The following is a 17,818-nucleotide window of genomic DNA, read 5'->3' on the forward strand; positions in this document are numbered from 1 at the left end:
TAAAATGTTGCACTACATTTTCTTGCAGCTGGTGTATCAGCTGACTGTCTTACTCCTGCAGAATCTGACAAGTCTTGAAATTCCTAAGCCATCCATCATTAAATGCGCACACTGTTTCAATGTTCATTTCCAATGAGCATGGGCCTAGAAGTTGCCATATCTAATGTTTTAACTATTGGTGCAACACTTTTAAAATTTTCAAATCAAATTTTCAATGTGTTCTTCTTTCTCTTCACACCACAAAGTTTATATATTATTTTTTTGTTAATACATATGCTATACTTCATATGGTAAATAGAGAGTAGGGCACAGAATTATAGTGCTGGCACAGTTTGATTGCTCATTTCAAAATTGCAACCGTGTGGTTGCTTGTTGCCACTGTGGATCTGTGCGACTTACACGCGCACGACCGCGGATAAAACTCCACTAAGTTTAAAAAGTTTGAGAGTTTTAGAAAAGTCTGTATTCTTGAGTGGTCCAAATTTTAGGCATCCAGAATTTTGGACTTCAGCTCAAAGCACAAGGGCAGAGAGCATAGAACAGTACAGCACAGGAACAGACATTTTGGCCCACAGTGATGCCAATGTAAAATATTTGCATCTGCCTGCACATGATCTATACCTCTTCATTCTCTGCAGGTTCATGGGTCTGTCCAAATGGATCGTAAAAGAGAATGGGTGGAAATGGGGACAAAAATGAATGTAGGGTCTTAAACAACTGTTCCAGGTGAGGAAGATTCATATGATTCTCCTCAAACATAATCCAATACATTCATGGCTCCCGATGTAGACTCATCTACATCAGTGAAACCAAAAGTTGACTCAGGCACTGTTTCACAGAGCATCTAAGCTCTGTCCACAGTAGTCATTCTGAGCTCCTGGTTGGATGCTATTTCCATATAACCATATAACAATTTCAGTATGGAAACAGGCCAATGAGATTCCTCTCTCTTCTGAACTAATTCCATTTTCACTTTCCTGTCCCCTCCTCCACTTTTGTCCCCTTTCCCACCTACCCCCAAAACATTCTCATTCCCCTCCCTCATTAGTTCCTTCTTCCACCCCTATTTTTCCATTTGGATTCATTCCCTTCTCCCTCCCCCACCCCTTTGGTTCCAACTGGTCTTGTAATTTTCACCTTCTCATCACATTCCACCACTTTAAATTTAAAATACAGTACGGTAACAGGCCCTTCCAGCCCATGAGCCCGTGCTGCCCATTTACACCCAATTAGCCTACAACCCCTATACATTTTGAACGGTGGGAGGAAACCGGAGCACCCGGAGGAAATCCACACAGGGGAAAACATACAAACTCTTTACAGACAGGACCAGATTCGAACCAGGGTTGCTGGCGCTATAACAGCATTGTGCTAACTGCTATGTTATCTGTGCTGACCCTTTGTCCTTGCCCATCACCAACCCCATCCTGCATTACTCATCTTCCTCCATCTCACCCCTTCTCTGGCCTCCCTCTCCTTTTGTCAGCCTTCACCTCTCTCTGGTCCACCAACCAGCTTCCTTTGAGCTGGAATGGAAAGGCAAAATTTATTTGTTCAATAGAGGTAATGATTTCCCCCAGTTCAAAGACTGTTCCTTGATTTGAGTGGGTGATTATATTATTTAATTCAAATAGTTTGCAGGTGCTATAAATGAACAGAGAAAGCGATTACTTGCATTGCATAATACATTGCGAGTTATGTATCTTCAATTGTATTAGCGTGTTTATGTGTTATACGCAATATGTTGCAAAACAGACAATCAATTCTGTATTCCATTGGTCTAATTCTAATCTCACTTTCAGAGAACAAAATTTAAGTCAAAAAGTTCTAAGAGTACATCTATTCTTTAGCTATCAATATTTAAAATTGTGGTCTCCCATGCTCTGAATATGTTAATTGCCAGTGAAGAAATAAACAAGTAATATGAAATGAAGAATGTGTTAAAATCGATGTTACTCTATTTATTTAGAAGTACGACACATGTGTAGGAGACAAGGGGACCCAGTTATCTGGGGGACAGAAACAGCGTGTGGCCATTGCGCGAGCATTAGTCCGCAATCCTAAGATTCTGCTCCTGGATGAAGCTACTTCAGCACTGGATACAGAAAGTGAAATGGTAAGATTGTAGCTATTGGCAATATTTGCACAGGCAAAGCATTTAAAATTCCAAATATTCATGAGACAAGAGATAAATTAAAAGGCAAAAAATGTTTGGGAATGATGTATACCCATATTTCAGCTTGGCCACAGCATAAGAAGTGATGTACTGGGATTAGTAAAATTGAAAATTCACTCCTTGGAGAATTTCTGGAACATAGTGATGTAGTGACGAGAGTTTTTTAAAAAAAACTATAAATAATGACAATCATTGCAGTATTTTTAAATTCTGGGACAGTTTCTCGTTGGCAGATATACCTAACAAGTTTGGGACTTCTGGGTTTGACCGCACAAATGTGGATTTCTTGAATTTGCTGAAATTTAAACAGCTTTTTGTGCCATAACCATTAATCAACATGAGTTAAGATGAGCATTTCACACTTGACTAGATTATAGACATATAATTTCAAAAATATTAATTTTAGTTGTCACAATTAAAAGTCAAAATAATTATGAACTGTTCAATTTTTTTGTTTCAAACATTTTAACAGATTGTCCAAGAAGCACTGGACAAAGCAAGAGAGGGTCGCACCTGTATTATAATTGCACATCGGCTGTCTACTATCCAGAATGCCAACAAAATAGCAGTGTTTAATAATGGACAAATTGCAGAGGAAGGAACACACTACCAGCTATTGGCCAAACAAGGACCTTACTACAATCTAGTTAATGCACAAATGGCACGAAACTAAATAGAAAAAAGAGGTTTGATTTTTGATAAATGCCAATTATATATGTGGACAATGGAATAACAACTTGTATCTAAAGTGCACTTCACATGGTAAAAATGCCCTCCATTAATTTACATATCTGGTGCAGAATAAATAACTATCTTTAATTACATTAGAGTGAATCTGTTAATTTTTTTTAAACAGAACTGAGCCAGGTTTATTAAGAAGAGTACAGAGTAGTAAAAATTGTATCACCTTTGACAAACAGAGATGCAACTCAAAATTAACTATTGTGTGTAGATAGAAAATATGGGTAGTTGATAGGATTAGGGGTGGGGGGGGGGGGTGTGGGGCGGTGGTGGTGATGCCAAAGGACCCATTTCCATGATTGTTTCTAATACACAAAAGTGCTGGATAAGCTCAGTGGGTCCTGAAGTGTTCTCTGAAACTCAGTGGATGCAGCCGAACCTGCTGAGTATCTCTGGTGCATTTGTGTATTAACTGCAATCACTGCATCTGCTGACTTTCTTATTTAATTGCATGCTTATTTCCAATTGATGGGAAACCGTGTGCCTTTGATTTCCCACAGCTACCTGTAGCGCACTAACAAAGACTATGAAAGGAACCGAACCTGAAGATATGGAGTGTCAAGTTGATTTGGCTAGGGCTATACCACAAGTCAGAATTCTCTGTTACTTTTCATACATTAGTGATAAGTGCATTTCAAGTATCCAATTAAATCATTTTGGGAGATTCTAAAAAGTAGTTAGGTCACTCCACCAAAGGCTCCTCCTATTATTGCTGATACTTGAACTACTGTATTTCCTTCAGTTTCAAATACATGTTTATTATTCAGGTTGTTGTCAATGTGAACCAGTACAAAGTTTAAAGTGGTACATTTTTGGACATACTAGATTTAATGCTACCTTCTTAAGCTACATAAATTGGTAAAATTTGTAAGATCAAATTCATTTTTAAACTTTCAAATGTTGATTAAGGAATAAAATTCAATCAGAAATCCAAGAAGGATGTCACAGTTCTTTGAAATAGATACCATATATACTCTTGTAATCGTTGAATTTTTGGGGAGCAAAAAAGGGGGAAGTTTACTTTTTACAGGGGCCAAACTTTTAACCTCACAAGTACCTAGGTCGTTCAAGGTGGCAGGAGCTTGGATGGTCAGGGCATCGGTAGCTCAGATGGCTGAGTGGGCGGCCGGGATGAAGATCCACGACGGGAGTTCGGATGGGCAGGCAGCAGGGGCCGAGGATCCATGATCGGGAGTTCGGATGGGCGGGCAGCCAAGGCCAAAAATGGCGGGGGCGGGGGGGGAGGGAGGGATGGGAGGATCTGCCTTTTACATGGGTCATACAAAAAATACCCGAGTTTTTTTTAGGCCAAAAAAAGGTGGGGGGGGATCGACTATTACATGCTATCAACAATTACATGAGTATGTACGGTATATTAAATACACACAACAGTTAATATCAATGGTGTCAGTTGTGGATCACTCCCTCAACACTGCAAAGGAATTGAAAGCACAGCCTTGAGTGCAAAAGGCACTGTAGTGGTATTTTTACCAACATCATCTGGATCAGTTGAAAAATGAGCTGACAAATATGTATCTATAATTAAAGGAAAGGATAAGATTTCAACTGAATTTGAAACATTATGTAAAAATATTAAATAAAATTGAGAAAGGTAATAATCTAGAGAATTACAAAATCAGATGAGATTAATTAGAAAGAAATCCACATTTAACAATTGCTGATCTTACCAATTACATCTTTCAAATTAAGCAACTAAGCCACAGACAATACAATATAGAATAACTGAGTAAAATCTAGAATTTATCAAATGTTTGCACCTTTCATTACAGCACTTTTCCTGTTACATCTTAAATGGTTGCGAAATGAGTACAAACTTTACGTGGAGCTAAGTCTTTTGTGTTCACCAGATTTTTATCTTTACTACTAACTATCCTTGGTTATTGATATTTATTAGTCACTACATACCTGCTGTATTTTTTAAGCAAAACACCCTTATACTATTTATTTATATCAGTCATCCAGCAGTGATTCTCCTTGTACAATGGCCAAATGTAAGCAAGTGCCATCATCCTTGCAGGTTATCTATTTTGTAACAAAACGATGACTGTGCCCTACCTTTCACTTGAGCAAATTGCAGCTTTCCAGCCTTTTTACATCTTCAGTAACTCATACTCTCTGTCTCCATCAGGATTGGCCATTTCTGCTTCTCTCTCTCTCTCTCTCTCTCTCTGTATTAGCTCAGAATAACCCACTAGGCATGTTCTGCGATTCGGCATTTCAATCATTTACTCCTTTACTTGGATTCTTAGTCTAACTGTCCCCATTCACCTATCAATCAAATGATGTCTACAACTTATCCTCCTGGCAATCCTGGCCTCACTCACAGATTTCCTCTCTATCAATCCCTCCCACACCTTTGCCGCAACTTAAAATTAACTTTTTTCCTTCCATTCTGAGGAAGTATCTCTGGTTGAATTGTTAACTCTTCTTTCCTTTTCTATTGATGCTGTCCTACAGATTGTTTCTAACATTTTGTGTTTTCATTTATGGTCTATGTTCTCTTCATTAGCAATTACTATTTCGAGCTTTTCTACCAGTGCATAATTTCAGTATGGAGACATCTTGCTGGAAAAGAAATATGTGGTTTTAATTCAAAAACATTTGGGCTCAGATTCTCAGTCCCCTAAATTTAGCAGGTTCAGTTTGAACTGTTTTCACAGGAATAACATTTGGAGAGTTCAATACCAGGGTTTGTATCCCCAGGTGTGTTGCAGTCTCAAGAGCTAAGGAAGCAAGATTTCAGAACGCTGATGGAAGATTATCGAAGGAAGAGCAGCAGGCATTTCAATCAACAAGGAAGATAACAATGTGAAATAAAAGCCTGAACAGGAATTTGTTTCAGAGGTTCAAAGATCACTCCCCTAACCATGTTCTCGCATAAATTGGAAAGTTAATGAGGCACAGCATGTGGCTAAAGGGATACATCAATTTTGTAAACGATGGGAATTTTAAGCAATGCATGACATCAAAAGCGAACAGACAAGCATGATGGATATGACATATTACAGTTATACCCCGCTATCCGAAAGTAGAGCATTCCTATTAAACCTTTCGTAAGCCAAAATGGCATAAAGCGAAGAAGCAATTACCATTAATTTACAAGGGAAAATTTTTGAACGTTCCCAGACCCAAAAAATAACCCACTAAATCAAATCGAATAACACATAAAACCTAAAATAACACTAACATAAAGCAGGAATGATGATAAATACCCAGCTTACATAAAGTAGAAATAATGTATGTACAGTATAATTTCAGAATGAGGAAGATGAGGAGTTTTGAAAGCCCCGCTGATTTCGAGCTGACAGCTCCGCTGGCCGTGTGCTGACAACCTCACCACCCTGTGACTGCCCCGCCGGCTGTGCACTGCAGTCCCACCAGCCACCCTGTGACCGCCTTGCTGGTTGCTTTTCGTGAAAGCAAAAATCCGTTCGTAAAAGCGAATACCGGTTTCTTCATAAAAGCGATTTTGCATAAAGCAAGTATTCATAAAGCAGGATATAGATGTATTTAAAATGGGCTTCAAGTGAAGAAAGCTTGGAAGGATGGAGGAAGTAAATTAATCAATTCTTGTTGGGAAGGTAGAAGTCACACCAAGAAGTAGTGACTTGTTGCCAACAGCAGAGCAGGAAAACCCAAGATGCATTTAAATCCATTAAGTCTAAAGTAATCAGAAAACATAGCTGTAGCGGAGTGGATTTAAAACCCTTTAAAAGGAATTAGGGGCTTAGATTGCCCATTGAAATATCTCTGTCTCATGATACATTACAGTAATTTATGCTATTGGTGTATTTTGCGTACCTGTATGTATGCAGGAAGAATTTTGGGGCTTCTGTACATATATATCAATAAAATCTCATCTTAAAAAATCAAAATAAGAATCCAGCAAAATGAAATAAAAATATAAAAGACATATACAATGGATGGAGAAAATCCATTGGCCCGAAAAACAAGCTCCAGGGATCTAGGTATCATAATGAACAGTGGAAACAAGTTAATCAATAGAAACATGGGCTTAACACAAGCTGCAAAATCCTTTCGTGCAACATTTCTGAAGGACGTGAACAGTGAGCTAAAACAGGCACAAAAGAAAATATTAAACTAAAGGTTATCCTATTAGCAATGATGAACAGATCTGGTATCATCTTGATTACTCAATGATTCATGTCCATATTAATAGACTATTATCAACAATGAAAACACAAGGATATATCTGCGAATCTGTGTTCTGTTGCCAGCTTTTCTTTGTAGATTTTTTCATAATTTTATATTCTTTATAAAATATTAAATATTTAATAAGTTCTAAAATTATATTTACAAGTTGGAAGTACACATTTTTCTATCCTAAACATTCATATTTGTTCTATTTTAATATTTTTCTATTTTTCTAATAATTAATCAAACTTAGTTAATCAAGGTGTAATTAAAATTCATGTTAGTTTTTTTTAACTGATTCTACATAGTTAAAAACAAAAGTGAAAAACTGCCTTCTATTTGGGAACCTGCATTGTTACTGCATTTTTTTGCATTGTATTGTGCATGGTTTCAATGTTGCATTGATATTGCAAAGTAGTAATTTAAAAACAATCATTGTTCTTTTGCTTCAAGTAAAGACTTTACAGAGGTACAGGCAATATTTTCTAGTATACTAATGGAAATATGCAGTACTTTTTAGTTGTACATTTCCTTCTGTGATATTTAAAGCTGGGCTGTTATCATCAACTCCATCATTTCATGAAAAGACTGAACTAGCCCCTTGTACAGCTCTTCTGCATCCGTCTCAGGGCATGACTTCCAGGCAGAACAAGCTACGACAATCCTGTTTGGGGGTAGGAAAAAAGGTATTTTGTACTTTTGAACAACTTCATCTCTATATGTTAAAAATGCCACTATGTTTTCAATGAAATGTTATTCATTTCTTAAAATTGTCACAGAAAAACCACATTGCAATGCCATAATCCAGCTGCAGATTAAATTTAGGAGTCTGCTCAATTAGTTAGAACATAACAGGTCCTTTGGCTCATGATATTGTGCTGACCAATGTAAAGCTACTCCACAACAATCTAATTTTCCCCTACCTCTATTTTTCTTGCATCTCTTTTGAATGTCCCTATTATATCAGTCTCCACCACCACTCCCAACAATGCATTCCAGGCAATCACTACTCTCCAAGTAAAATCAAACTTGCCCTTGATGTCTCTGCAAAAATTTCCTCCACTCACCTTAAACAGATGTCCTCTGGTATTTGATTTTGTTGCCCCAGGAAAATGTTACTGACTGTGCATCCAACCTGGATCCCTCAATGTCTGAAATACCTCTATTGCCATCTCTCATCCTTCATTATTCCTGTTATAATCTATTATATTTTATGGTAACAGTGTGTGGCAATCTTTTTTTTGGAGCACAACAATGATTTATCCTACTAAATACCAAAGAACTCATCATTAATGGGCTATGGAAAAGCTGTGGCATTGTGCATTTTCACAGCATGGGGACCGAGGTTCAAATGTCCACACCATTTTGATCCCTGCCACTTGTAATTTTGAAACTATAAAATTTTACATTTGAATCTGGACAATACATGTTAAATAATCGCATTTATTTCATGTTTCCCAAGTAACATTGCAGCTTTTTGAAAGAGATAAGTTTGTCCCATATCAAGAGTCAAAATCCATCACACTGAGCAGCTTATGAAATTTAAGGATTGAATTTTCACTTACCTTAATTTTGCAATGCTTGTCTTATATTGGCCACCTGAAGCTCATGATTGTTTGCTATTTTAACTCCCTTCCCCATTCCCATACCAATCTTTCCATCCTCAGCCTCCTCCTCTGCCAGAGGACAAAACCTCCTCTTCTACTGTGTAGTCTGCAACTCAATGGCATCGATATTGAATTCTGTAATTTTGGGTGGCCTGCACCTTTTCTGCTCCTTTCTTCCTCTGATGCACCAAGATCCCCTCATACACTCATTTCTTTCCAATCTCTCCAACTCCCTACTATCCAGTTTTTTTCCAGCTCCGTCTACCCATCACCCACACATTTATCCCACTGGTTCACCTATCATCATTATTCCCATCTGCCCACCCTCCCTCCTTGATCGGGTTATACTCATCACCTTCCCTTCTTATTACATTCCATTATCTCCAGCCTCAGTCACAATCTCCATCCTTCTCTCTCCTTCTTGGCTTAATCCTCACTTGGATCTAATCTAGTGTGTTCAATTGTCCCGTTACTCACATACTACAGTCTAAATCAACAATTTGACACTTGCCTGTCATCACGAATATGATAGAAAAATCCGTAGCCATTGTGAACCATAGGAAGAACAGCTCCCAGAACTGTTGTATATCCAACCAGGCTAGTTGAAAGAACAAAATTCCCTCCGCCACCACTGTTAAAACAAAAGAACAGAAGTTAGTTTAATTCTAACTGAAACTTCATGGAAGTGACATTCACTTACATGTGATTACATAGCATCAACAGCAGACATCATTTACCTGCTTGTGTTTACACCCACTTGAACCTCCTTCCCATTCTAAATCTTTCAGCATAACCCTTTATTCCTTTTCTCCTTCAAATGCATATCCAGTCTGTCACACTAAGTATTCAAAGTACTTGCTTCCACCACTCTTGATAGTGGATTGCACTTTCTCACTATTCCCTAGGTACAACAATTTCTTCCAAATTCCCACTGGATTTCTGGATGCCTTACCCTGAGATTAGGTAAAACCAAACAGTCTTTGATTTAGTGAAGTCAACAGGGCTGGTCTACAATTGCCTGGATTAGGTTCTACTCTCCTTCATAAATATAGGCATGATGTTAGTATGTCCAGTCCTCTGGCATGGCATGGTCAAATTATTGAATATGTACAATGATGCCTTGGCACTCTCTTTCCTTGATCGTTTTAAAGTGCTCAGCTGCAATCGATCCAGTCCATTTAACATCTTCCCTTGTTCTGTTTTAAATGGAATTACCTCATTGGCCTGCTCATCTAATATCATGTTCACCTCTGCAACCTCCCTGATAAATTCCAAGGTGAAATAATGACTTAATGTGTCCGCCATCTCCCTATCGTTATTTGTGGCGTCTGGCCTTGCACATAACACAATCACTAAGTCCTGTAGCTTTGGTCTGTGACTGTGAAACAGGAATAATGGTTACCTTTTAGTAAAGGCTGGATCAGAAAAGATCTCTGGCACAGGAAGACCTTGCTCTTTAGCTATAAGAAGTAGACCCAGGAGATGTCGGTCAAATCCTAAAGCATAAATTTAGTCAATAAATTATATATAACATGTACAGTATCTCCCCCACCCCCAGAAGTTCATTAATTATCAATCACCAAAACCTTTTTACCTCTTCCATTCTGACATTCAGTCATCAATTTGTGATGCTTTACAAAGGATTTCTTCATCATCTGCTGACAGTTCATTTTCTAGAATTTTAGATAGTAAATGCAAAAAAAACTCAGCATTGAGTTGGAATCTAAATTTACAGAAGGGCATTTTAAATACAGGTGGAGTCATATGACAAGTTCAACACAATTTAAAAAAAAATCATTTCATGATTTATTAGCTACCCTGGTTATAGTACTTAGCAATGAACAGTCAAATTTCTAATCTGGGAAATTGGTGGTGCCAAACTAGCAGATATTGTTGAATTTTATTCCTTTTAACGCTCCCAACACGTTTTAATCTGTTCATAATAAACTCTCTGGTAAGGGAGTTTTGGAGAAGGTGAGTGAAAAGGTGGGCGGGGAGCAGGATCCTGTTGAGAGAAAGGGTGTGCTGAGAAAATGGTACTGGTGAGGAAAAGGGTAAGTGAGTTCAACTAGAATTTGAGGAGCAGATCTGTAGGGGGATAACAGACAGCTTCAGGAAACATAAGATTGCGACAGTAGGAGATTTTAACTTCCCACATACTGTAAAAGGGCTGGACGGCCTTGAAGTTTTGTCAAATGTTGTTCAGGAGAGTTTTCTAAATCAATGCATAGAGGTTTCCAACCAGACAGATTAGGGACAAGACCGGACAGGTGACAGAAGTAGATGTTGGGGAAGGTTTTGGGTCCAGTGATTATATTGCCATTAGTTTCAAGTTAATTCTGAAAATTGATTACATGTTGCATTGTATTGTTAGGCAGCTTTTATACCGGGTCAGGAGAACACTATCTCGGTTTTAATGGGGCATGGTGTTCATTGCATCCAATAAACAATACCTGATATATGAAATGGGGTTTTTGCATCAGTATTCAATCAGGAAACTGACAGAGAGTCATGGGAAGTAAAGAAAACAAGCAGTGGGATCGTAGAACCTATACAGATGAAAGAGGAGGTGGTGCTTGCTGTCTTAAAGCAAATAAGGGTGGATAAATCCCCAGGGCCTGACAAGATATTCCCTCAGACCTTGAGGGAAATGTAGAAATTGCAGGCTCTGGCAGAAATATTTAAAAGGTCCTTAGCCACGGGATGAGGTGCTGGAGGATTGGAGGCTAGTTCACGTTGATTAAAAAAGGCTCTAAAAGTAACCTGGAAATTATAGGCCGGTGAGCCTGACATCAATAGTAGCTGAATTATTGGAAGATGTTCTAAAAGATCGGATATACAATTATTTGGATATCCAGAGACTGATTATGGATAACCAAACTGATAGAGATTCTCGAAGAGGTTACCAGGAAAATTGACAAAGGAAACACGGTGGATGTTGTCTACATGGACTATGGTAAGACTTTTGACAGGGTCCCACATGGGAGGCTCGTCAGGAAGGTTCAGTCACTTGGTATTCATGATGAGATAGTAAAACTGATTCGATATTGGCTGGATGGGAGAAGCCAGAGAGCGCAAGTCGATGATTGCTTCTCAAACTGGAGGCCAATGAAGAGTGGTGCACCTCAGAGATCAGTGCTGGGACTATTGTTGTTTGTCATCTATATCAATGATCTAGATCAGTGGTTTTCAACTTTTTCTTTCCACTCACATACCACCTTAAGTAATCCCTATGCCATAGATGCTCTGTGATTAGTAAGGGATTACTTGAAGTGTCATGTGAGTAGGGAGCCACTGCTCTAGACCCAATTATTACTGAAATATTTTGCTTGAGAAAAATTGTCATTGGCCCATTTCCTTTGGAGTTATGAAACCCTGTATACAACGAATAAATTAGGTACGATTAAAACAGTGGTTTCTTTTCACTCACATACAACCTTGAGTAATCCCTTACTAATCACAGAGCAGGTGATCTGTGATTAATAAAGGATCACTTAAGGACGCCCTGCCCTCCACACAAAAAAAAACTCTTCCTGGCCACCTGGCTGCTCTGGACCTTTTTATTTCCAACTGCCACTGAGACATCAACCATCTCAGCTTTAGTACCTACCTCTCGTATTCCAACCTCACCTCCTCAGAATGCTCTGCCCTCCACTCTCTGCAAAAAAAGGATGCCAAACCTATGGCATAGGGATTACTTAACCATATAACCGTTTACGGCGCGGAAACAGCCATGTCGACCCTTCGAGTCCTCACCAGTTCACTAGAACTCCACTAGCTCAACCCTCCCGATCTCTGCCCATAACCTTCCAACTCCCTCACCTCCATGTATTTATCGAACCTTCTCTTAAGTGACAGAAGGGACCCTGCCACAACTATCTCATTTGGAAGATCATTCCATTCTGCCACCACTTGCTGAATGAAAAAGCATCCTCTAATATTTCTCCTAAAGTTTTTCCCCCTTACCCTTAACTCATACCCTCTTGTTCCAACCTCCCCTGCCCTCAGGGGAAAGAGTCTGTTTTTGTCTAGTCTATCCATTCCTTTCATAAGGTGGTATGTGAGTGGAAAGAAAAAGTTTAAAAACCACTGATTTAGATGATAATGTGGTAAATTAGATCAGTAAGTTTCCAGATGATACTAATGCCCCTTTCACACTTGCATCCCACTAAATTGGCTGATCAATGTCCTGGGATAGGAATGGGGGTTTGGCTTTTCACACTTGACCACTCCTAACTGGGACAATTAATGCTTTCATACTTGTAAGGAGACATCCCCGGGATTAGGACTGTTCTACCTTCTACCGATGACGTCATGAAGCATCGAGTGAAGGTGGACCTGCCCTAAATCCTGATCAATGTATTATGATCTTATAAATGAACAAAATTAATCATGCCTAATTATAATGTAATTAAGCTTTATGTACAGCGCAGTATGAGCCCTTCAGCCACTGTTGTTATGCCGACCTATATAAACCTTTATTAAGGGACTGTGGGAAAGTGCTAGCAATAAATAGCAATAGTGGACAATTTTTAAACAAGGTAGGAAAGTTATATCTCTATAGCGCACAATTTATACAACATGGGAAAGTTGGTAGCACTATCACATACAATTTATAAAGACCGTGGGAAAAGGTGATGGCGGACCTGCCCTCCCAGAATTCCATGCAGCAAAGAAAGAGCTGTATGCACGGACCATTCATGGAGGAGTTTCTCTGCTGCATGACATTTTGGGAAGTTAAGCTTACCACTGCTTTATTCCCACGGTCTTTATAAATTGTGCCCTATAGCGCTACCAACTTTCCCAAGCTGTTTAAAAATTGTCTGCTATTTCTATTTATTTCCTCTCTCTCTCATCCACAGTGACTTTCCCATGGCAAAGTTTATATCTTCATTTTAATCTTTTCTTCCTTCACAATCCTGCACTCACACAAAAATTTGGGTAATTTTAATCCCACAATGCAATTGCCCGTTTCACACTTGCATGATTGCAACGCTGGTGTCTACAGATGCCAGGGATTGTACTAGGGGTCAAGGTCGTCAATCCCCAGCATCAGATGACCTCATCTCGCACCGGTGTTGAGAAGATTTTCCTTTCACACAAGATACTTTAAAGGCCAATTGGTGGTTACTTCCTGGGATCACTTGCAAGTGTGAAAAGGGCTTAAGATTGGAGACATTGCGGACAGCAAGGAATGTTTTCAAAGATTACAGAGGGATGTGGACCAGCTAGAAAAATGGGATGAAAAATGGCAGATGGAATTTAACAAGCGTGAGCTGTTGCAGTTTGGAAGGATAAACAAAGGACATGCATGGTAAGCCATTGGGCACTGAGTAGTGTGGTAGAACAGAGGGATCTGGAAAAACGTGCATAATTCTCTTCAAGGTGCGTCACAGGTAGATAGTGTTGTAATGAGAGCTTTTGGCATATTGGGCTTCATAAATCAAAGTATTGAGTACAGGAGTTAGGATGTTATGGTAAAGTTGTACAAGACATTGGTGAGGACAAATATGGAGTATTGTCTGCAGTTTTGGTCACCAAACTACAGGAAAGATATTAATTAGATTGAAAGAGTGCAGAGAAGATTTATTAGGCTGCTGTCCAGACTTCAGGAACTGAGTAAAAGGGGGGTTTGGCGAGATGGTGTAGAAAAAAGATGTGGGATCCATCTCTCCCTGACTGAACTAATTAATGCCCAAAATTTAAAGATTGTTAAAATATAAAAAGTCTATCAGACAGAATATTAAGTGTTGAAGCTACAATAAATGAAGAGAGGAAGAGGTCAGAAGTAAAAAAAACTAGTTATTAAAGTTGTTGGGAAAAGTGAAGAATCTGGGCCTACCGTTCAGAAGAAGCATCAGGATCGATTTATCATGGATCCGAAGCCTCAGAGGACATCTTCAGGGGAATCTGAGGGAAAGTCAGCCTCTCCGAAGTTACAATCGATGAAAGATGGTGCCGACGTAATGGTCCTGGCGGTCAGCCAGGATGTCTGCGGGTGCGATGTGACTAGCGTGGCCGAGGGTGGTGAGCTCCACGGGGCCGCATTGGGAGATGAGCGGGAGAGTGTGATCAGTATCATACTAACGCATAGCGACGTGCTGACTGACACTCGCTACTGCGTGACGGGCCCCCTGGGCGTGCGCGCAACGTTGCGCTTCCGCGAAGTCCTTAATCGATTTTGTGCTGCGGGGGGACCTGTTCCACGTCGCGCTGACGAGGTCGGCCCGACATGGACTGGGGTCCAAACCTGGAGCAGAACAGCCAGGGAAGAAGTTTTGGTACTGGAGGAAGAAGAAGAGGAACATGTAGAATATTTGGATCAAGATGATCAAGAGTTGTTATTGATGGCAGCAGAAGCAATAGAAGGTAGGCCCAGAACTACAAAAATGGCTTCCATTTTAAATCAGTTACTTCACCTACTTTAACAAATCCTTCACCTGGACCTGATGTGGTTACAATGTTTGAAGCAAAATAACAATATCGTGGCTTACATGACTACTGGTGAACTACTGATGAACAATTTAATGAAGTAAAAGGGAAATTGTCTGGAGAAATTGCAGCTATGAAAGTGTACCTTAATAAATGTTTAACTGCAGTTGATGATGTACAAGAGAGATGTAAGAAAGTTGAAGATAGAATGGATCAGGTTGAAGAACCAGTAACAGGATGGGATATTCAGAAGAATGTTTTTCTGCAAAAAATTGATTCACTGGAAAATCAAAGTCGACAAAATAATGTAAAAATAGTTGAACTTCCGGAAGACATTGAAGGACAGGATCCTATGAAATTTTTTCGTAAATGGATTACAGAAATGTTGAGGATGGAATCATTTCCAGAAGGATTAGAATTGGACAGAGCTCATCAAGCGTTAAGAAGGAAACCTTTTCTGGGGCAGCCTCCGCAGGTGGTTTTAATTAGATGTTTAAGATATCAGGATCGGGAGATGATTTTACGTTTTGCGGTACAGAAAGCCCGTGTTGATCAGAATCCAACAATGGTTCAGGGTAGTAGGGTTTTCTTTTATGCCGATTTAAGTCAGGAGGTTACACAGAGACGTAGGGAGTTTAAGCAGGCCATGACGGTGTTGTGGAAGAAAGGTTATAGTTATGGGCAGTATCAGATCTTTGAGAAAGCTCAGGATGCATTAACCTTTGCTAATTCTTTGCCAGATAATAAACTGAGCCATGATCTGTCAATGAAACCATTGGTCAACATTGTCAAGACTAAGAATGGAAATAGCAATGGGACAAAGAAGCTGGAAATGCACAACTGGTTGAGGTGGTGGAAGATACTCAAACTCCGTTTGGACAATGAAATAATGGACTATATTTTTCGACGGTCGGTTTGGGGAAAGGTAGATGAATTCAAAGTCATTTACTGCTGGTGGTATTGACCACACCCAGTCAAAGAAGGGGAGTACTGTTTTGAAGATTTTTTTTCGGGGGGGGGAGATTTTTTTGTATTAATTTTAAGTTTTGTTTTTGTGTATTTTTAATTTTTTTATTAGATTTAGGAGGGGATTAAAAAAAGAATTTAAAAAAAAATTAAAAAAAAAGGAACTGAGTAAATAAATACATACTGAAAAGCTGGAGGAACTCAGCTGGTTTTTTCAGTGTATCTCGGAGACAAAGATATTTCACTGATGTTTCAGGCCTGAGCCCCTCTTCAAGAAATAAGCTAGAAGCAGGAAATTTCAGAAAGTCTCTGAATTCAGACAATGCTGGCTGTGGGAGGAATCTAGACCACGGCCACCCATTAATTGGAGGAACAACACCTGATTTTGAGCCTGAGCACTCTCCAACCAGATGGCATTAACAGTGACTTTTCTGGTTTCTGCTACCATGTTCTCCCCCTTCCCTCCTTCCCTTCCCCTTTCTATTTCTCCTCCTTCCCTTCTCTTCACCTAGTCATCCCTCCTCCTCCCATTGATCGCTGCTGACCCTCCCTCCCTTCTCCACCTATCACCTCCTGTCTTTTGCTCGGACGCCTGCTGGCATTTTTCCATACCTTGACGAAGGACTCAAGGTATTTCTACCTTTGCTATATAAGTGACACTGAGCTGCTGAGTTTCTCCAAGATTGTGTGTTTTCACTTCAAAGTGTCAATATATTTTCATGTTTTACTGGTTATGTGAGGGAGCCAGTAACATGACTTCTCCTACTGCTATGTTCTAAATAGCATTGAGCGTGTCATGGAGTCATTGATTGACAGCAAGCACTGCACATTAGCTGCAAACTGTTGGGATGTCTAATCGGATGATCTAGCCCAGCATGTGATATTGAATGGCATCAAATGCTGCCGTAACTTAATACAGTTTGACTAGGTAATCCAACAATTCAAGCCCCTTTACTTGTTTGTAAGCAAAGGTTATCAACATAATACAAAATTAAGTGATATAGGTAAATAAAACACTCACAGAAGATGCTGGATCCAGCATTATTCGGCACCATTCCACAGCCTCAACAGTACAGGGCCTCATTGTCTCTGTTCGGCCATGGTAAAATTGCCTTGTGGTTGCAGTTTCATAACAGGATCCAGGCCTGTGAAATAATTATATATAAAGATAGGCATATTCTTTTCATGTTATCTGCAGCTGAGTTGCACGTTGGTTCATACATATTTTTGGATGGAAAAGTGCAATAGTTTAATGGGTCTACGAAACATAAAAGCTCCTGCCTCCTACTCTTTCATAAACTCCTGCAATTTCCACAGCAAATGGTCAACTGAAATGATGGGTATGTAAAAATAGAAAGTAAATGAGGCTAATTATAAAAACATGATAATTTTATTTGTTAGGTTAACAGCATAATTTCCCCCCCCCCCCCCCCACCCACCCCCACCACAAACTGTGGATGCATTGCATATAAAATTCTGGAATGCACTGCTCAAGTTGGTGGTGAAGGCTGTGATTTTCTAAAATTCTCTTAAGGTAGGTATATGGATGCAAGGAAAATAGAGGTTATTGGTGTGAGCTAGGGTGGATTAGATTGTGGAGAAAGGCCTGTCCTATGTTACCCACTCATTCTTAATTACAGTAAAACCCCTGATATCCAGATTTCAAGCCACTGGCAAAAGAAAATGGAGGAAAATAAATAAATAAGAATAAAATCGTAGG

The 17,818-nt window shown here is 39.4% G+C and overlaps 2 protein-coding genes across 14 annotated transcripts in view; one reads left to right on the forward strand and one right to left on the reverse strand.

Annotated features, from left to right (window-relative positions):
• abcb4 (ATP-binding cassette, sub-family B (MDR/TAP), member 4) overlaps nt 1-7,161 on the forward strand; it is a 151,488-nt gene extending 144,327 nt beyond the window's left edge. For 4 of the 5 annotated variants that reach the window (XM_069914296.1, XM_069914298.1, XM_069914294.1 and 1 more), the window contains 2 exons: nt 1,970-2,116; nt 2,649-2,998. In XM_069914296.1, the coding sequence (XP_069770397.1) occupies nt 1,970-2,116; nt 2,649-2,849 (348 nt within the window). In that variant the 3' untranslated portion in view covers nt 2,850-2,998. Of the gene's footprint in view, nt 1-1,969; nt 2,117-2,648; nt 2,999-5,641 lie in introns of those variants that run through there. The other variant, XM_069914297.1, reaches the window with a different exon arrangement.
• crot (carnitine O-octanoyltransferase) overlaps nt 1-17,818 on the reverse strand; it is a 90,167-nt gene that overhangs the window by 8,123 nt on the left and 64,226 nt on the right. For 5 of the 9 annotated variants that reach the window (XM_069914305.1, XM_069914299.1, XM_069914306.1 and 2 more), the window contains 5 exons: nt 17,120-17,243; nt 10,295-10,373; nt 10,103-10,196; nt 9,212-9,331; nt 1,118-7,757 (listed from right to left, as the gene is read on the reverse strand). In XM_069914305.1, coding sequence (XP_069770406.1) covers nt 7,637-7,757; nt 9,212-9,331; nt 10,103-10,196; nt 10,295-10,373; nt 17,120-17,243 — 538 coding nt within the window. In that variant the 3' untranslated portion in view covers nt 1,118-7,636. Of the gene's footprint in view, nt 1-1,117; nt 7,758-9,211; nt 9,332-10,102; nt 10,197-10,294; nt 10,374-14,694; nt 14,951-17,119; nt 17,244-17,818 lie in introns of those variants that run through there. The other 4 variants (XM_069914303.1, XM_069914300.1, XM_069914301.1 and 1 more) reach the window with 3 other exon arrangements.

Source organism: Narcine bancroftii, chromosome 1 (assembly GCF_036971445.1).
Source record: "Narcine bancroftii isolate sNarBan1 chromosome 1, sNarBan1.hap1, whole genome shotgun sequence".
In the NCBI taxonomy this organism is placed as follows: Eukaryota; Metazoa; Chordata; class Chondrichthyes; order Torpediniformes; family Narcinidae; genus Narcine; species Narcine bancroftii.